Below are 19,804 nucleotides of genomic sequence, written 5' to 3' on the forward strand. Positions count from 1 at the left end.
TCGCAGCCACCAAAGGACTCAGCACTGAAACAGGGATTGTCCACGGAGACCAGGCAGCGAGGCAGGGCCAAGGCCTCATGCCCGAGACCCTCGGAGTCACTGACGGGAGACAGCAGCACTGGTTCGGGGGACGTCCCCGCTCTGCAGCTCTGCCTGTGTCCAGACCTTACAACCTCACGGTGGCGTGGGAACTGAACGAGATGACATGTAGGCAGGACCCTGAGCGCAAGGCCTGCACCGTGAGCACTTAAACGCCAGGTGCCATCGCTGTCGTTCTCACAAAGGTTGGCCGAGCAACAACCCTTTCGTCCGTCCAGAGAGGAGGCCTGGGGCGGCTTTCACGGCCGCGCCGTTGGTGAGCGAGCTGAGGCCGAGGGCCGCTCCCTGCTGTGACCCGGAGGCTGGGCTGGGTGCTCTCAGCGGCGGCCACCCCTCCCTCGCTGGGCAGGCGGCCAGGGGCAAGGCAGGGAGAGCTCATGCCTGTGGCCCCGCTTGGCTCAGGGCTGCCCCACGCAGAGGGCTGCCCACCATGTCCTGGGCGAGCCAACCGGTCCTCACAGCGCAGGTCCTCGGGCAGCTGGGAGGGCCCCAACAGCAGGTCCTGGGTGCACCGGCGGGGATCCCTGCCCCCGGGGAGGAGGGCGGAGGCGTGCAGCTCGCTGCCCTCAGGAGAGACGCGCTCTCTGGCCCGTCGTGCCCAGGGCCTGGGTCGCGCCCTCACGGAGAGACGGCCAGCACGTCCGCCTGGAAGCCCGCCTGGCCCTGCTCCCGGCTCTGCAGCTGCTCCGGGCGGCTGCCCTGGTCCCGGGCCGGCTCCCCGGGCAGCTTCAGGAATCTGCAGGCAGGCCCGGCAGTCAGCCGCTGCCCAGCACCCCTTCCTCCCACCCCGGCCCCCGCCCCCGGCCCGCGGCCCAGGCTGCTCACCTGAACAGGAGCTTCTGCCCCGGCTCCTTCCGGATGATGTTCAGCTTATAGTAGTGGCGCAGGGCCCGCGACATCTTCTCGTAGGTCATGTTCACGCGGTTCTGAGGGCAAAGCAGCCGCATCACCCCACCCCCACCTGCTCCTTCCAGGCCTCGGTCCCCACGCCTGGGAGGGAGCAGCCAGGGTTCTGAGATTTCTCTTGAGTTTGGGAGGAGACAGGCAGGGGGGGTGGGGGAGACACATTGGGGCGGTTCTCTCGTCTGCCTGGCTGAGAACCGGGGGCAGGAGCGAGTCGCGTGTTGCTTTTAAAAAGCTAATGTCACACGCAGTAACAAATAATATACACGTAGTTGGCAACGTAATCCTAGCGATGGCCTGGCAAGGGGCCAAGTGACCTCGGCGGTGACGTCTTCCTCTCTCCGCGGGGTGGGCGGTGCAGAGCAGGGCAGAGCGGCTGGGCTTCGGGGTCAATTTAAGCCCAACTCTGCCCGTGGACGAGGTTCGTTACCTCTCTGAGCCCGTGTGCCCGGCTAAGACATGAGGACAAGAACATCCGTCTCACAGGTTTGTGGCAAGGATGAAATTGCTAATCCGTGAGAATACTTAGCACAGTGCTTGGCATGTAGTCTGTGCTCATGAAATGGACGTACTGCTCTCTGAGCCTCAGTTTCCCCCCTGTACTATGCAGGGGTTGGGCCAAAGAAGCACATCAAGCTTCAGTCATTCGCACCCTTCCAGCCACCGGCCGTACTGAGGGGCCACAAGACAGAGAGGAGCGCAGAGCTGCAGTCTGAGTTCAAGTCCCTGCTTTGCCACCTCCTGGCTGCAGACTCCTGGACAAGTTGATAAACCAATCCGTACCTCAGTTTCCCCATCCGATACCTACCTACCCGCACGCGGCTGTTGTGAGGAGTAAATAAATGCGTTAGTAAGGTATAACCCCCAGAGCAGTGCCTGCCAATCAGACGTGATACCCTTTTAAGAAATGCTACATATTGCAAATTATTGTTATTATTAATAGTTTTCTTTAAAAGACTCATTTTTCATTTAAGTGAATTAATTTATAGACAAGGACACTTGCTTTGTATCACCACTGAAAACCATGAGACGGACACGCTAGATTTTGTAATCCTAATTCTTCCTAAAATGAGTACTTAGTACCCAGAATCCCCTGCAGACACCACTTAGGTGTGGGCACGGCTCGCGCTGAGAATGCTGGTCTCAGCCCTCCCGGGCCTTCCCAGCCCCGACGGCAGATGCCCCTGCAGGGCCCGAGCCCCGGCTTCTGCCCCGGCTCCCCCCAGGGAACCCGGTTCCCATGTGGCCCACCCACCCCACGGCATCCGACGGGCAACTCATGTAAACGTGCTCTGACAGGTCCCCATCTCAGCGAAGGTGGGACCAAGCGGTCAGAAGGCAAATCCCAGGAAGCAGCTGTCTGTCCTCAGGACCTCCCAAAGCAAAAGGACCCCAACACTTTCTGGAGCTGCTGGTGAAGCCCCCAGTTGAGGACTGTGCCTAGTGCTGAGGGTCCACTCTGACCCCTGCCCGGTCCGCTTCTGGGTAAGTTGAGGCCATCCCGCCCGCTGGCTGAGGCTCACCTTGTGGTTTCCCCAGAGTCTGGCGAGCCCGTTGGGATCCACAACTCGGAAGATCCTGGCGTTCTCGTCTTCCCACCGGATGACGGACTGGTACCTGGTGTCAGAGAGCAGCTGGTACACGTAGTCCCACAGCAGCCGGCAGTCTGCAATGGAGCACAGGGTGCAGGCGGCTTTCCTGGCGCTGTGAGGACGCTCTGGGCCCTCGAGGCTGGGGCCCCGGCGTGCAGCAGGATGGAGACGGCGACGGTATTAACAGAACTGGGGGGCCATTACTCATCGTCTCATTCAATCACCCTAACTCTAGGGGGTGTTACCTTTATCCCCAGGAAGAGATGAGGCAATGGGCTCAGAGAGGCAGGCAGAGTCTAACCCAGCTCTGCAGACACCAGAGCCAGGGCCCTTCCCCGGGGCAGGCGGCTTCCAGGTCCCTTCTGCCCCTGGCCCCGTCACTCAGCCCCCTGGACTCTGTTAAGTCAGGTGCTAACATCCACCCTCATTCTAAGGGAGATTCAGGACACCCATGTGCCATTGCGGAGGGCAAGCAGCAGAGGGAGCCCGGGAGCACTGAGCTCCAGTCCCACTACCTGGGCCTCACAGGGCCTGATGGGAGCATGAGCTAACACAACAGACAAAACCTTAGCACACTGCCTGGCACAGAGTAAGTGCTCAAAGAATGTTAAGCCATTATTATTTTAAAAATCAAATAATTGTGGTCTGGCCACTGTGGCTCAGTGGTCGAGCATTGACCTATGAATCAGGAGGTCACAGTTCGATTCCCCGTCGGGGCACATACCGGGTTGTGGGCTTGATCCCCAGTAGGGGGAGTGCAGGAGGCAGCCGATCAATGATTCTCATCATTGATGTTTCTGTCTCTCCTCCCTTCCTCTCCCTTCCTCTCTGAAATCCATAAAAATCCTATGTAATAAAAGCCTAATATGCTAAGTGTAATATGCTAAGTGTCCAGTCGTCTGTTCAACCAATCAAAGCATAATATGCTAATGATATGCTAAGGCTGCTCAACCGCTCGCCATATGACATGCGCTGACCACCAGGAGGCAAATGCTCCAACCAGTAGGTTAGCTTGCTGCTGGGGTCTTGCCAATCAGGACTGAGCGAGACAGGCCGGACATGCCCTGGAGCCCTCCTGCAGTCCCTCCCCGGCCCCAATTGTGCACCAGTGGGGTCCCTCAGCCTGGCCTGCACCCTCTCACAATCCGGGACCCTTCAGGGGATGTCAGAGAGCCAGTTTCAGCCCAATCCTGCAGGGTAGGCTGAGGGACCCCACTGGTGCACGAATTTGTGCACCAGGCCTCTAGTATATATATATTTTTAAATAAAATAATTTGTGTTTCAGTGATTCCCAGTCATTTCCAACCCAGAAGCCATGCTTCTTCTGCCTCAGTGGTGTCTTAGAATAAGTATAGTGGCCCCACTATGGCTAGAAAACACCCTTTGGTGCTTATCGGTCAGTCTGTCTGCTTGCCTGTCTATTAGTCAATCCTTTAACAAGTGTAAAATGGAAGCATATCACCTGTAGGCTCAGGCTCTGGAGCCAGACAGCCTGCTTCACATCCCAGCTCTGCCACCTACTGCTGTGCAAACATGGGAAAGTCACTCAGCCTTTCTGTGCCCCATTTTCCTTGTCTGTGACTATTGCTGATAATAATACCAACCTCAAGGGCTGTTGTGGGATTAAATAAAGAGCCATGCCTGGCACATAGTAAGTGCTCAACTATTTAAAAGTAAATACGGGTTTTTTTTAAATATATTTTTATTGTTGCTAGTATTACAGATATCTCCCAATTTCTGCCCCTTACCCCCCTCCTCCCAGCCCCTACCCACCCCCCAATCTTCACCCTCCTATTGCCCGTGTCCATGGGCTATGCATGTAAGTATATAAGTTCTTTGGTTTATCTTTTCTCATCCCCCTAAAAGTAAGTAAGGTTTTTGATGCTAACCTGACCAACTGTCTGACTGCGACCGGCCTAACTGTCTCTGCTCTGGAGATGGGGTGGGCTTGGCAATCCCGGGCGGCACTGCTCGCTGTGGCCAGAGTGTGGCCCGCACACAGGACAGTCACCCACACCCCTACCGCCCAGCACAGACAGACCCTCTCATCTCCCAGATCAAAGCTGAGCGCCTTTCTAATGCCCATCCTCACAGACCCTCTCATCCCCCAGAACACAGCCCCTACCCACCTGCGATCCTGCCGTCGACGGGGGCCTGCGGCCTCGTGGGGAAGGAGCAGACTCCCTCTGCCCTGCAGCTGAGCTCCCCACAGCGAGGTGAGCTGAGGGCCTCCTCCCTGCCGGGGGGCCACCTGGCCAGGCCAGGGGCATCCAGGCGGCTCCAGGAGTTGGTAAGCTCCAGGTCGGGTGGCCGCTGCAGGAGGCCTCTCCGGGCCACCGGAGGGGGCCTGGTCCCCTCTGCAAGCAAAGGAGCACCGTTGATCCTGTGGGACAGAGCCTCCAGCCCAGGCCTCCTCCAGGGCATGCCCGGGAACCCGCGGGCAGCACTGCTGACGGTCTCCCTGCGTCTGCCCCGGTGCCAGAGGGCGTGGGGGAGGACCAGACAGCCCGCTGCTAACCCCAGCTCTAGACAAGTAACTCATCGCTCAGACCTGTCCCCGCACCTGTAAGATCCTTCACAACGCCAAGCGGTGGCCAGCCAGGCCAGAGCCCAGGTGCCCTGCATCTCAGTCCAGTGTCTTCTCCATCCACCCAATCAACATTGATTGAGAACCTTCTATGAGCCAGCATTGTTCTAGAATCTTGGGGACACATCACTGAGCCCCAAGAAGCCCCTGCCTCAGGAGCTTACAGTCTAGTTGGGGGTGAAAGGAGATAGATGATTAAAATAAAAAAGGGAATCGGAACAGTATGTAATATGGGGGGGGGGGTGAAGATAAAGCACAGGAGGCAGTAGGACACCCTGGGCAAGGTGCAGATGCGTGCGGGCCAGGCCTCCCGGACATGCTGGCACTTGAGCAGACACCGGAGGAGGCAGAGGAGTGGGCTCTGTTGGCACCTAGAGAGGGAATGCCAGGCAAAGGGAACGCGTGCGAAGGCCCTGCGGCCGTGTGGCTGGAGCAGCGTGAGCGAGGAGGAAAGGGGCGGCAGGGACGGCAGAGGGTCAGGAGGTCAGTGTAAGGGCTGTAGCCTGGACTCCGAGGTGGGAGCCATTGGAAGATTTTGAGCAGAGAAGTCACATGACCTAAGTAACGATTCTCTCCAGCTGCTCTGTTGAGAACAGATCATAGGACGTCAAGAGTAGAAGCGAGGAGACCAGGGAGGAGGTTCAAGGTTGGGAGAGAAAGCAATCAAAGATGGCATCCAACATTCTGGCCAGAGCAGTTGGAAGGAGGCAGGGAGACTTGGGGGGAGGCAGGAGTCGGGTGTTCGCCTCAGGAGGGGAGCTGCTGTTGGAGTGGACATCCCAGTGGGGGTGGGGCAGGCAGTGTGGGTGCTCAAGTGTGGAGTTCAGAGAGGTCCGGTGTACAGGGGAGTCATGGGTACTAGCTGGTGTTTCACACCGAGACTGGGGGAGCCCACCCAGGCCTGCATGTGGCTAGGGAAGAGGCCCCCTAAGCCCTGGGAACCACAACGTTTAGGAACCAGGAGACTGAGGTGCAGTGACCAGGGGGTGTCCTAGAAGCCAAGCGAGGGGTTCGGGGAAGAGGATAACCCACTGGGGGGAGGCTGCGAGAGGTCACAGTGAGCGGCTGGGGTCACCCCTAAGTTCAGGTCCCTGGAGACCGACAAGAACGGTTTCCACGGAGAGATCCGGAGGAAAAGAAACAGGGACGCTGTGCAAGCAGCCCCTGGCCGCGAGGAGGCCGAGCAATGCGGAGAGCGCCTCACCTTCCAGGGGGCGAGGGCAGTGCCCCCGGGGCATCGTCCGCCCGAAGGCCCTCCCGAAGAACGGGCCGCACACCAGGGCTTGCCGCTGGGTCTTGATGCACCGGAGCAGCTCATACAGGACGTCACCTGGGGCGGGCGGGACGGGCTGCTGACCGGGCTGCGGGGCCGCCTCATTCCCTGCAGCCACCTGCCTCGTGGGGGCAAGTCCTGCCAGGCTTCGTGCTGATGGAGATGGTGGGGGAGACAGGGCCACAGGGGCTGGGAGGGGACAGTGCTCGGGCAGGACAGAACCTGCCTGCGGCTCTGACAACAGCAGCCACACGGAGTCCTTCCCTGCAGGCAGCTCTGGCTGGGAACCGCCGGGCAAACATTTATGGGAAGAGGGGCGGCCCGGCGCTGGGAGTGAGCGTGATCTTCCAACCAACGCCCGGGCCTACGCGGGCGCCAGGGGTTCGGAGAAAGCCGGTGAGTTTCCAGACCTGAGCCGGGCGCGCGGAGCCGGAAGTCGTCCTTGGTGAGGATGCAGAGCGCGCGGCCGTTCATCTCGAAGCCGCGCTCCCGGGTGCGCTGCAGGCAGTACTCGCGCTCGGCCCAGCGCAGCCAGTGCAGCACGTCCTCGCGGCTCCAGAGCGCCGGCTGGATCCCTGCGACACAGGACGCGGGCTGGGGGCGGGCACTTAAATGTCACCTCCTCCGAGAAGCCCACCCTGAACACTTATCTGAGCAGGCGTCCTGCTCCCACACCCAGTCACTGTCTCTGTCACTGTGTCCTGTCCTTCCCCTTCCTGGCACCTTGCCTTCTTTGTAATGCTCTTCACATTTGATGTATGTTGATCATCATCTATGTACTTTTTATGTGATCACTTATTTATCTGTGGAACCCCCAACCCGCCACCCCAGCCTGTGTTCCAATTATTCATTCAGCAAATGTGCAGTGAGGACCTGCGCTGTGCCAGGCCTGTGTGCACGTGGCATGTGCTCCCGGACAGGCCTGCACATGCAGGTGCTCCATAAACACACACTGAATGATGGTATGAACGACCCACCAGTCCCACAAAGAAGGCGTTAGCATTACTGTTTTCCAAATACGGAAACGGAGGCTCCCAGAGGGTAACACAGTAGCATGAGGCCCAGCCGGGCAGAGCCAGGTCTGTGTGGCTGCTGTTCCCGTCCCCTCCGTGGAGACAGCTCAGATCTGGGTTTGCTCAGGGGACAGCGGGGGGCAGAGGAGTCTCCCCCACCGTCAGTCCGGGTGTCTCCCCCCTGGCAGCCCCCAGCAAGCGGCTGCCCTCTCTTAGCCCCGCGCTCTGCCCTGCCTTGGCCAGGCTGCCCGAGGCGGCACGGCCTCCCTGACCGGGCTGCTCGGCAGGCCCACAGCGCAGCGCGGCTCTCTCACGCCCCTTCCTCCACTAAAAATGTTTACTATATTTATGGCTGCATTGGCACAAGGTGAGTATGCTGTTATTATTAAAACATTTTCTTCTACCTAAAAGGTTTTTTCTTCTGATTTCAAAAGAAATTGGCATATTCTCATGGGCCCCGGAAGTGCTGGGCCCGGCACTGTGCCCCGTGATGAGTCCGCCTGGTGTTCCCCGCTTCGTCCCTCTAGCACCCCCGGCCATGGGAGTGGGAGGAGCTCCGGGCTCACCGGGTCCAGTGAGCCGCTAAGAAAACTGCGGCAGAGGAGAGAAGCAACTGTCCCACGCCACCCCCCGACCCCCCACCCCCGGCAGGGACAAAGACGGAGCCAGCCTCTGCCTGCCTGCTCCCAAAACAGCAGAAGAGACGAAAGCAGTTTTCATGTCAAAAAGAAAAAGAAGAATGTGCATCACCTACTCGTTCATTCCTTCAGCCAACATCAAACAACACTGCTGGGGGCCGGGCACAGCGCGAGGCTGGCAGGAGGGGGACCCCCAAGCAGTGACTGTCTAATAACAATCCCAGTCGGCGGCAACGCGGCCCAGTGAGGACGGACGGATGGACGGACAGAGAGGCTTTCCTTTCCTTATTTGGGAACTAAGCGTGAGTAAGGAGGAAGAATAAATGTCTGAAATGGACCAAAAAGTTATTTAGGGGAGAAAAAAAGAATAGAGGTGACAAGTGACCTTTGGTACACATACCACAAAGTCATGTGATCAGGATGGGATGGAACTGAATGAACTAGACTGACAGGAATCATGGGAAAGGAAGGGGGAGCCGGGGGGCGGTGTGTGTGTGCAAAGTAAACAGGACAGAGGCGGGGCTTTAATTCGGTGGGACAGGATAGTCCATTTAAGATATGCTAAAGCCACGACTGCCTCTCCGTGTGGAGAATACATTTGGACCCTCCCCGCACCGTTCACAAAAATCAATTCCCGGTGATAAGGCCTAATGAAAACCTCCACCATGACAGGAAGCCCAGAGGCTGTAATAAAGTGAAGGACACATTTGACTACATCCGTTTTTGTATGTGTGGCAAAGAGGAACCAAGCTAACAGATTTCAGGGAAATACTTGCAAATCACGGATAAAAGGCTAGTGCCCATCATAGGTCAAGAGCGTCTCTAACTTTTTTAAGACAAAACATCTTAGCTCGGTCCCCAGGGCAGCAGGACTGCTCAGCACCATCGACGCTCTGGCCTGAGAGCTCCGTGGGCGCCTGTCCAGGGCTTGCAGAAGGTTCAGCAGCTCCCTGGCCTCTACCCACCAGACGGCAGGGCCGGGCGCACCCGAAGAAGGACGAGAGGCCGTTTTAGTGACACCCACCCCTGGCAGGAGTGCGCGGAGCAAGAGCCTCGCGGGTGGGAATGGGAATGGAGAGCCTCGGGGGGCTCCGCCTGGGGGGACAGAGTGCCCACAGGAAGCTGGTGGGTGAGACTCGGGGCCCAGGTGGCGGCACGCAGGAGGTGTCCGGCCGGCCATAGCCGGTCAGGGCTGCCGGGCTCCGGGGCCAACTGGCAATTGCATTTTTTGCAACGTTGCCTGGTTCGTGATATTTGAGGCTGTCAGTCTGAAAATTCGAAACTATGACTCCTGAGTCAGAGGGGCCCCTTTTCCTGTGTTTGGCCAGAGCATGAGGATGGATCCCACGCCTCCCCCACCTTCCTCACCCTCTCCCACCCCCGCCCGGCTGTTCTGCCTCCATGAAAAACTACAACTACAGGAAGAGGGGACACCTGGACTTGCAGGCATTCTCAGCCACACACGTGGTCCTGTCCCGGGCCCACCGAGCTGGGCAGCAGACTGCCCACGCTGTCTCCCAGGGACCCTGCGGTCGCACCCGGCCCGCAGCAGCTCCCGAGACCTTGGAGCCTGTCCCCTGGCTGGCGTGCGACCTGGTTTTGCTCTCAGGATGTCATGCTCACGCCTACCCTCGCCTTCCATCCTGTTGCTGCCAGCACCTCCGGTCCAGTGACCAAGAAGAGGAACCTGCCCGGCTGGTGTGGCTCAGGGGTTGAGCTTTGACCTATGAACCAGGAGGTCACGGTTTGATTCCCAGTCAGGGCACACACCCAGGTTGTAGGCTCGATCCCCAGTGTGGGGTGTGCAGGAAGCAGCTGATCGATGATTCTCTCTCATCATTGATGTTTCCATCTCTCTCTCCCTCTCCCTTCCTCTCTGAAATCAATAAAAAATATATATTTTTTTTAAATAGAAGAGGGGCCTTCTTGTTCCCATGTCTTCAAAGATCACTAAGGTCAAAGGCTTTCGAATAGGACTGGCGCCTGGGAAAGGACCAGGTTCCAAGCAGGGGGTCAGCCACCGACCTTGGGGCCAAATCCTCAAACTCGGGGTTTGGGTTCCAGCTCAGCCCCTTACTAGCCAAGTCAGCGCTCAACCTCTCTCCGCCTCAGTCTCCCGCTCTGTGAAGTGGGATGACAGCACTGCCTCTCTGGGCTGCCGGGTGCCGCAGCGGTTAGGAGCCCAGCATTTCCACTCCTAAGTAAAGACCCAAGAGACACGGTGACCGCATTCACTGAAAGACATGCATGCCAATGTCCACCGTGGCCGGTCCACAACAGACAAGAACTGGAAACCTCCCACGTCCCACCAGTCAGAGAGGGGACGATCAGTCCGTGATACTGTCCTGCAATAAACGCTGCGCGGTGATGAACCAGAAAGTACAACCGAGTGCTGCTCAGGACACATGGACAAAGCTTACAGACGCTACGCTGGAAGGAAGCCAGACGTAAAACTGAGCAAGAATAGACAGAGCTCCTCCAGGGAGGAGACCAGGGTGCTCGCCCCCCGGGGGGCAGTGACGGGGAGGAGGCCCCGGACACGGTCTAGAGCTGAATGCGCATGGTGGCTACGCGGCGTATGCACATAAATACTCACGTGCACCTGCGATTAGTACACTTGACGGCATGCAAGCTATACCTAAAGAAAAGGAAAAGTGAAAACAAAAAGTACCGATGATGGTGCCGGGCCAGCTGTCAGCGATGGGACCTAAATGACTGTGTCTGTTTCCTCATCTGGACCGGCCGTCAGCAACCAGAGCAAGAACAAATGGCACGAGCCACGCAGGGCGGTCGGGAGGACTCCGAGCGCATCCACTTAAAGCCCAGCAGCGGGCGTGTGGCGCACGCCTTCCAGACCACACAGCTCTCAGTGTTAGACGCGGCCACACGTGTGACATGCTGGGCACGGGGCCTGCACGCCGAGAGCTCAGCAGGAGCTGGTGCATGATCTCAGCTGCCGACTCCCCAGAAGCCCCCTGACCTAGTGCTGGATGGGCCTAACGGGTCTCCCTCCCAGTCTACCCAACCCGGGGCCCCCTGCAGACCAGCCCACGGCTTCTCCCCCTCTCGCTTCTCCCTCCCTCTCTCGCAGTGACCCACTGATTTCCGTTCCCTCCCTCTCCATCTTTGTCTCTCGAGGCTCCAGCCAGGTATCCCCTCCTCTCCCGGCCCCAAGCCTTGCTCACTGGGAGTTCCCAGCTTGGCCGGCTCCCCGTTCCTGGGCAGATCTGAACACAGACCCGCTGGCTGGGCCCCCGGGGCTGCCTGTCCAGCACATGGTGGGAGGCTCAGGTGTCTCCCTGAAGAGTCAACACTCCCTCCCCACCTGCACACAGGGCTGGACATGGGGGCTCCCCCCCGCCCCCCCAGCTGTACGGCCCTCACTGCCCTTACACAGCTTAGTTTTTCCTCATGGAGTCGCTGCACCCCGACTAGAACGTCAGCTCCATGAGGCACAGACTTTGTCCGTCTCCGCCATTTCTGTCTCTCCAGCACCGAGAGCAAGGCCTGCCACATAGTAGATGCTCAATAAACATGTGAATGAGGGAGCTGAGCGAATCAGGGAGGGCCAGAAGGGCCTCTGACCATCCTGACCAACCCCCTCCCCACCCCCCAGCCCCACCCAACCAGGTCTCTCTTCCCACAGCATCCCTTCCACCTCCTCCGTGAGCCTTGGCCAGCGCTTTGAAAACCACCGTTAGGACTGAGCTGCGTGACGCGGTCCTCGATTGCACGTCCCGCAGCGGCGGCGGCAGCGCTGGGAGTTTATTCGAGATGCAGGAGCCAGGCCCCAGCTGAGCCCCACCGAGCCCAGGGGATCCACAAAAACACTGAAGTGTGAGAGCCCTGCTCCAGGACGGGGAGCCAGTGTTAGAGCCGTGTCCATTAACACAGGCGCCCAGGACCCCCCTGTACGCAGAGGATGGGAGCTTGAGCAGGGGCGTGAGAACTGCTGGAGCCCGAGGGCCTGTCCCTCGCTCCCGGCCAGGGAGCTGCAGAGAGATGCCACCCTCTGCCTGTGGCCCCTGAACATCGGAGGCGGCGCTCTGCCTCTTCCCGTGGCTGAGCCACAACCAGGAGCTTTGAAAGTCAATGTCAAACACAAGGAAGTCTCGATCCCTCTCCATCCGGCAGTGGGAGCTCTCAGAGCTTCTCTCCAGCACTGAGCTCCTGGAGATAGGAGACTCGGGACCAAGACCGGAGGGTCCTGGTTGAGGCCCCGCCTGACCATTGGCAGATTCGCTCAAGGGTTCTCCGCTGCTCTGTCATCAGTGGGCGGGGGGGGGGGGGGGGGGGGGGGGGGCTGTGCTGATGATCACGTCCAAACTGCCTGCTCTCAAGATCCCGAGTGGCATCACTTCCTCCCAGACTCTGCCCCGGGGCCTCGGCTGGGCCTGCACCTGGTCACAGGGCTGGACCGCCCTCATTGCTCCTGACCCCCGGCCTCGGGCTGAGTGACAGGGGACACTCCTCTCTCCCACTGCACAGTCGCGAGTGTCCTTCTGTGAGCTGAGGTCACTCCTGGGGCCCCTGAACCGCACCCCTCCGCCCAGCCCCTGCCCTGTCAGGACATCGGTCCCGGAGCGGACTTCCCACGGCTCGTCGCCCGTCTCGTCAGGCAGATGACAGATGACCGCAGTGAGTGCGGCCGGCCCAGGGCTCTGTGCTGACTCACAGCTCCGCCAGGTTGGTTTGTTTGTTCGCCTTCCTGCCGAGGCAAATCAGCCCTGCTGATGGCAGTGGACGCGGAGGGGAGCGGGGAATGGGCTGGCGACGGGGAATGAATGGCGGAGAGATGCCCAGCGATAGAAACCCAATTTCCAGAAATGTAAGCATCGGGCTGACGTCACCCCGGCGCCTGAAAGGTCAAACCCCCATTAGGTGTCAGCAGTTTGCTTACTTGGGATGCTGTTGGCAGGAAAATGAGTCATTTCGCGTACCCTGTCTTTGAAGACTGTTAGATATTTACTAAGGGCCAGACTGTGCTGGCTGATATGTTTAGAAGGAAGTATGAGTCACGGAATCTTCGGTGAGAGATACAGAAGGTGCTGTGCCCCGGCCATGGCCCTCGGCTCGAGCCTCTACTCCGCACCTGACTCAGCCTGTGTCAGGGCCGCTTGAAAAGCTGGGGGAGGGGGGGAAGGAGGGGAGGCCCATCCCCCTGGAGGCAGCCGCCATCCCATCAGGATGAGAAGGGAGTGGATGGAGACCCAGCGTCCTTCCCCCTGGCTGGGATAGCTCGGGGTGTGCTCTCTCTGTCCCGAGAGGTCCCATTGTGCCCCAGGGCTGATGGCCTGAGAGGACACTGAATGCCCGCTCCTCGGTGAAGCATCTGGGTCTTCTGGAGCCTCTAACCCAGGGCAGCAGGCCTGTGCCGCAGGAGCTCACCACAGGTCACGTGAGCCTGTGCTCTGAGCTGAGTCACCAGGCTGGTCAGGAGCGGGGGAGACTCCTGCCCCTGGAAATGCACAGGGAGACCCGCCGAGTCCCACAGGGGCCCCACCGAAGGGGCTTCAAAGAGTGAAAAGACGGGCATGACTGCACTTACCAAGGCGGAGACGAACCTGGCTGAGTGCCCACTTCTGCACCCGCTCACCCAGTAACCTTGAGCCAGGCACAACGGGAGGCAGGGACTGAAGAGCACTTGACCTTGGGCAGAACAAACTCCTGGGCCTTGGTTTCCTTATTTGGAAATGAGTGAGTTTCCTGAGGTGACATCTGGGGTCTCTACCAGCTTTGACATCCTAGGACTTGCTGAGCCAGGGTTGGGAGTGGCCTTTGAATACGGGGAGGCCCGGGGGACAATCAGAGGGCCGGGGGACAATCAGAGGGCTGGGGGCCTGCAGGGAAGCTGTCCGCTGAGGCTGTGTCCTCAGCTGCCATGAGGGACTGGATCAGGTGGCCTCCCGGCAACACTCAGGGTCCTCAGGTCTGAACCGGGCCTGCTCCCATCACCATGGCGTGGGCTGGGAATGGAGCCCAAATCCTACCTCCATGCCACTGCTGCCAAATATCTCCCTGGAGCAGCCCTGAGCCCGGCTACCGGTCAGGGTTGGCATCTGAACAAAATGAAACAACGGAGGTTCCTCACGGAGCCCCACCCCCCTTCTCCCCAAACACAGCGCCACGTCCCTCCACCGGCTGCTCCAGGCACCAGAGCCTCCTCCACACCCGGGGCTCCTCCCCTGCCCACGCGCCCAGGCCTCGGTCCCCACCTGCCCTCCCACCTGGAAAGACAGGCTCTGCTCCCCATTACACATGCCAGGCAGCAGAGCAGAGGACTTGGGGGGCAGCGGGGTCTTCCCAAGCCTGTGAAGTCCTACCCCACATCCTGCTCAGTCCTGGCAGCGCCTAGAAAGCACTCCGTGGCCGGGAAATCAGAGGGGTGTGGAACCCACAAAGCATGTTCCAGCCCTGGGCCAGCCGAGCAGGACGTGGCCAGACGGGCCTCCCCACAGCTGCCCCCCTCCGCCCCCCCCACCCCAGCGAAGAGCCCGCCCCCACGGGTTAGGAAGTGCATTTAAACGTCTCTTAGGAGGTTATCAGCCCTGACATGCAGAGCGGCGTGAGCCTCGACATGCGCTTGGCCTTTCTCCCTCTCAGCTCTGCGATTGGAAATTCAGGCGTAAATAACGTTAGTGCACAGCCTGCTGCGGTTCTGAGTCTCCTCGGGCAGGGGCAGCGCCCAGAGAATGGAATGGAAGGACGTGGCCAGTACATTTCCCGTGGTTCCTCTGGGTGGATGTGACTGTCCTATATATTATTTTATTCTTCTCGCTCATTTCCCAATTTTTTATAATAAGCAGATGCTACTTTTGTAACAATAAAAAGTAAACGCAATTATTTAAAACAGGATCCTATGTACATACAACTGTCCGCTGTTTAGCCCTGTCTGGCTCCCTCACTGGCAACATCCCCAACTCTGTCTTTAGGCCGGAAGGGACCCAACTGCCCATCGGACCCCAACCCTCATCTTCCCAGTGAGGAGACTGGCGCCCCCAAGCTTTGTCATGTCAGCCGTGTTCTCTGCAGAGGATTCACATTAACCTCCTCTGTCTTCCTCGCCAAGGAATAAAGAAACCCAGCAAAGACCCAGGGCAATGGAGACTAAGGAGGAAATAAGCAATGGGACTACATCAAAATAAACAGCTCTGCACAGCAAAGGAAACCATCACCAAAACAACAAGAGAGCCCGCTGCCTGGGAGAACACATTTGCCATTGATATTTCCAATAAGGGTTTAACCTCCAAAATTTACAGGGAACTCATACAACTTAACAAAAGGAAGATAAACGATCCAGTAAAAAAATGGGCAAAGGACCTAAATAGACACATTTCGAAAGAGGACATACAGAAGGCCCAGAGACATATGAAAACGTGCTCAAAGTCACTAATCATCTGAGAGATGCAAATCAAAACGACAATGCGGTATCATCTCACACCTGTCAGAATGGCTACCATCAACAAATCCACAAACAAGTGCTGGCGAGGATGCGGAGAAAAAGGAACCCTCGTGTACTGCTGGTGGGAATGCAGACTGGTGCAGCCACTGTGGAGAACAGTATGGAGTTTCCTCAAAAAGTTAAAAATGGAACTCCCGTTTGACCCAGTGATCCCACTTCTAGGAATATATCCCAAGGAACCAGAAACACCAATCAGAAAGGACACATGCACCCCTATGTTCATAGCAGCACAATTTACAATAGCTAAGGTTTGGCAACAGCCTAAGTGTCCATCAGCAGATGAGTGGATTAAAAAACTGTGGTACATCTACACAATGGAATTCTACGCCGCTATAAAAAAGGAATGTTTACCACTTGCAACAGCATGGATGGAACTGAAGAGCATTATGCTAAGCGAAATAAGCCAGTTGGAGAAAGATAATAAATACCACATAATCTCACTCATATGTGGGATATAATGAACAACATAATTTGATGAACAAGAATAGATCCAGAGACAAATGGTAGGGGAGGTGGGGGTTAGAGAGCAACCAAAGGACTTGTATGCATGCACATTAGCGTATCCAATGGACACAGACACTGAGACGGTGGGGGTTTGCCTGGGGTGGGAATGGTTTGGGGGGGTGTCAACTGGGGAAAAAGAAGACATATGTAAAACTTTAGACAATAAAAAAAAAAAAAAAAAGTATCCTATTTAGAAGTCCCTGACAGAAAAAGAAAAAGAAACAGCAAAGACAGGGACATCAAATCCTTAAATAAGAAAAGTCCCTGCATTGCATGTATGTTCTTTGTAAATATGACCCTCTCTGCTCCCCTCTACTCACGGAGTCTTCCTGGCAGCTTGCAGATGCCCCGCTTGCCCAGCAGGTCCACGTGGGCGTCACATCTGGCCTGGGCCTGGGTGCCTGGAGGTGGCGTGGCTGCCGTGGGGCTCACGGGAGAACCGGCCAGTGCTCCCTCCTGGAGAGGAGAAACCCAGGCAGTCCGAGGTGAGCGCCCTGGTGGAGGCTCCGCATCTCGAAACGTGTGAAGAATTTTTTCAAAGGGAAGGGGCATCCATCTCCGTGTGTGTCATGGAGGTGGGACCATGTGTGTCTTCACTTGATGCCCTCAACAACCTGTGCACAGCGGACGCTTGAGAAACGCATCTTTCCCAGTCATGCTTTCCGTGCTTTGCCTAACCCACCAGAAGGCTGCCCTGGATCTGACTTGTAAGCTGTTAATCTGGAGGCCTAGTAATACTCAGTGGGAACCTGAGGGTCCAGGATAAAAAGGCCTTAAATCAGGAATAAACAAACAATGAAATGCTATTTTCAACAGAGAAAAAGACAGGCTGCATTTCTGAACCCCAAAGTCCCAGCAGGGATGTCGGTATCTTTACAATTTTCCAATCGGCCTCGTCCCCAGGGATGCTGTGGCTCACTCCTCAGGATGAGGGGATGAAAAGTTTATCTATCCACTGAGCCAAACCGGCCCTGGCTGGTTTGGCTCAGTGGATAGAGCGTCGGCCTGCAGACTGAAGGGTCCCAGGTTCGATTCTGGTCAAGGGCACATGCCCAGGTGTGGGCTTGATCCCCAGTAGGAGGCTTGCAGAAGACAGCCAATCAATGATTCTTTCTCATCATTGATGTTTCTCTCTCTCTCCCTTTCACTTCCTCTCTGAAATCAATAAAAAAAATTTTTTTTTAAAAAGAAAGAAAGAAAAAGGAAAGTGGCCGGGCTTTGTAGAAACAGGAGGCTCCTTGGGGCTCATGCCCAGTCACAGGTGCCGTGGCCTAAAAAGTGAAAGTGAAACCAAGCCACTTCTCCCTCTAGGCCCTTCGGGAGGTCACAGTCAGCTTTGGTGTCTGCGGAGGGCAATCTGCATAAGAGACTGTGGACCTGAGCCAGCAAAGCAAACTGCGAGCCTTGGTCACTGCAGAGGCTGGTTCAACAACACCTTTGGGGTAGTTCCCATTCATTTTCGCTGCCCCATCCTGCCCCAGCTGGTGCTGTCTCTCAGGTAACCCAGCCTCAGAGGCAGTGGGGGCTTGCCAGGCTGGAGGGGCTCTCAGCCTAGGGCTGGCCCAGGACTTCCAGGAAGATCCTAGTCTCCTCCTCCACCCTCTTCCAAGCAAGAGGACGGGAAGTCCAGGCCTGGGACCGCTGTGGGGGAAGGCCCACAGGAGCGCCTGGCAGGAGGGACAGGGAGGAGTGTGATACTCAGGAAATGGAAATGGGCTTGGAGGGGGGCGGGGCAGAGAAAGGCCTGGGAGGTGGGAAGGGGCCCGGCTCCCCTGGTACGGGTCCGAGGCTCCCAGGGAAATATGGCAAATGGAGAGGGGCCCTGCGGTGGCTGCGAGGGTCAGCTGTGAGGGTCTGGCTTGTGCAGAAACTTCCAGAGACGTCACGCGGGGTTGGTGTAGGGCTGGGGAGAAGGGAAGAGGGAGAGCACCCAGAGGAGTGGGGGGCTGGAGGTGAGTGAGGCGGGGAGAGTGAGGGGCGGCAGGATGGATGGTGAGGGTTGGGAATGTGTTGGAAAGTGAGATTCCGGCCAGGAAGGGAAGGTCTGATAAAATGAGTATGGAACTGAGGTGGTGGAGAGGGGCTGGGGCAGGTGGCTCCGCGGGCTGCGCGCTCGGCGCCAGGCTCTTACCTGCATTACAGGTGGAGGCTGGGGGCCCGCTGTCTTCCCCGCGCTCCGTCCCCAGCCCCAGGCTTGGCTGGAAAGCGGAATGCCTCGTGGGAGGAAACCTCTTTCCAGGCGCGCCGGGGAGTGTGCGCTCGGGTCCGGGGAGCAGGCGCCGGGCGCCCCGGTAATCGCTATCCTTCCAGGAAACGAAAACGAAAGAGCGGATCCGCTTCCACTCCCCCTGGCGGGGCTGGGGGAGGGCAGGGGCGGCCCCGCGGGAGCAGAGCCCGGCGCTCGGTTCCGCGGGAGGCGTCCGTACTGCTCGCATCCTCCGTGGTGGACAGCCTGTGGGCAGCCTGGCCTTGGCTCCCAGGGGGATGAAAGGGGGGTTCTGCGGGACCTGGGGAGCTGAGGGACCCCTGGTCCTGGGCTGGGGACCAAGGCAGACCAACTTCACGTCGGTCTTGTGCGTCTTCGCAGGTGGATAGGAGGGGGCCGCTCCAGCTGTCCATCAGGACCAGGTGCTTCCCCTGGGGGGGGGGGGTGACTTTGTCCGCCTGCCACTTGGCTGGCAGAGCCCCGGGCCCTGAGCTGGGCGGTGCTCCCCTGCCCCGGACCTCAGAGCTCAGCGGACCCACTGGCACCCATCCCCGGGCGCTGGCTGCCCGGGGGTGATGCGCACCTGCCTCAGCTCCCTGGGTCTTGAGGGGAAACAGAGGTTGTAAGCATAAAGCAAACCAACTCCCCCCCACCCTCCGGAAGAAAAGGAGGAAAGAAGCCTTAGCAACCTTCTGCTGACGCCTGAGGGGTGGGTGCTGTGGTAGGAGGCTTAGCACCGCATGGCTGAGCTCCTAGCGCCAGGAAGAACAAGGCCGAATACGAAGGAGCATGAGCGAAGGGTGTGATGGCAGTCCACAGGAGACAAAGGCCAGTGGCCCCTGAACACAGGAAAAGATGTGCAGATTCACTCGTTAATAAAAGCCGTGCAGATTAAAGCTACTCGGAGAGATCATTTCCACCCCATTAACTGAACAAAAATCCAGAAGTTTAATAGCATCATCTGCTGGAGAGGCTCAGGCCCTCCACGGATGTACCGAGTGGCCCCACCCCAGGGAGGCAGCGGCAGGACCTAGCACAGTTACCAGTGCATCTACCCTGCACCCAGCACGCCCAGCACTCGGAATTGCACACTGCCCTGTGTGTGTGTGTGTGTGTGTGTGTGTGTGTGTGTGTGTGTGTGTGTGTGTGTGGTGTATGTGTATGTGTGTGTGTTTGTGGGTGGGTGTGGTGTGTGTGTGTGTGATGTGTGTGTTTGTGGGTGTGGTGTGGTGTGTGTTTGTGTGTGTTTGTGTGGTGTGTGTGGTGTGTGTGTGTGTGTGTGGTTTGTGTGTGTGTGGTGTGTGTGTGTGGTGTGTGTGTTTGTGTGGTGTGTGTGGTGTGTGTATGTGGTGTGTGAGTGTGGTGTGTGTGTGTGGTGTGTGTGTGTGTTTGTGTGGGTGTGTGTGTGTATGTGTGTGTGTGTGTAGTGGAGTGTGTGTGTGTGTGTGTGTGTGTGGTGGTGTGTGTGTGTGTGTGTGTGTGAGTGTGTGTGTGTGTGTGTGTGTGTGTGTGTTTGTGTGTGTTTGT

The 19,804-nt window shown here is 57.9% G+C and overlaps 1 protein-coding gene across 1 annotated transcript; it reads right to left on the reverse strand.

Moving 5' to 3' along the window:
- Positions 1–511: 511 nt before the first annotated feature.
- ETV7 (ETS variant transcription factor 7) lies at positions 512–18,218 on the reverse strand. The gene is made up of 8 exons (XM_008152035.3): positions 18,203–18,218; positions 16,392–16,527; positions 6,865–7,029; positions 6,386–6,511; positions 4,724–4,951; positions 2,526–2,668; positions 925–1,025; positions 512–835 (listed from the first exon to the last, which is right to left on the reverse strand). The coding sequence occupies exons 1-8, from the start codon at positions 18,206–18,208 to the stop codon at positions 718–720; spliced, it is 1,023 nt and encodes a 340-aa protein (XP_008150257.2). The 5' UTR covers positions 18,209–18,218; the 3' UTR covers positions 512–717.
- Positions 18,219–19,804: the final 1,586 nt, after the last annotated feature.

This window comes from Eptesicus fuscus, chromosome 10 (assembly GCF_027574615.1).
Source record: "Eptesicus fuscus isolate TK198812 chromosome 10, DD_ASM_mEF_20220401, whole genome shotgun sequence".
NCBI classification, from domain to species: domain Eukaryota; kingdom Metazoa; phylum Chordata; class Mammalia; order Chiroptera; family Vespertilionidae; genus Eptesicus; species Eptesicus fuscus.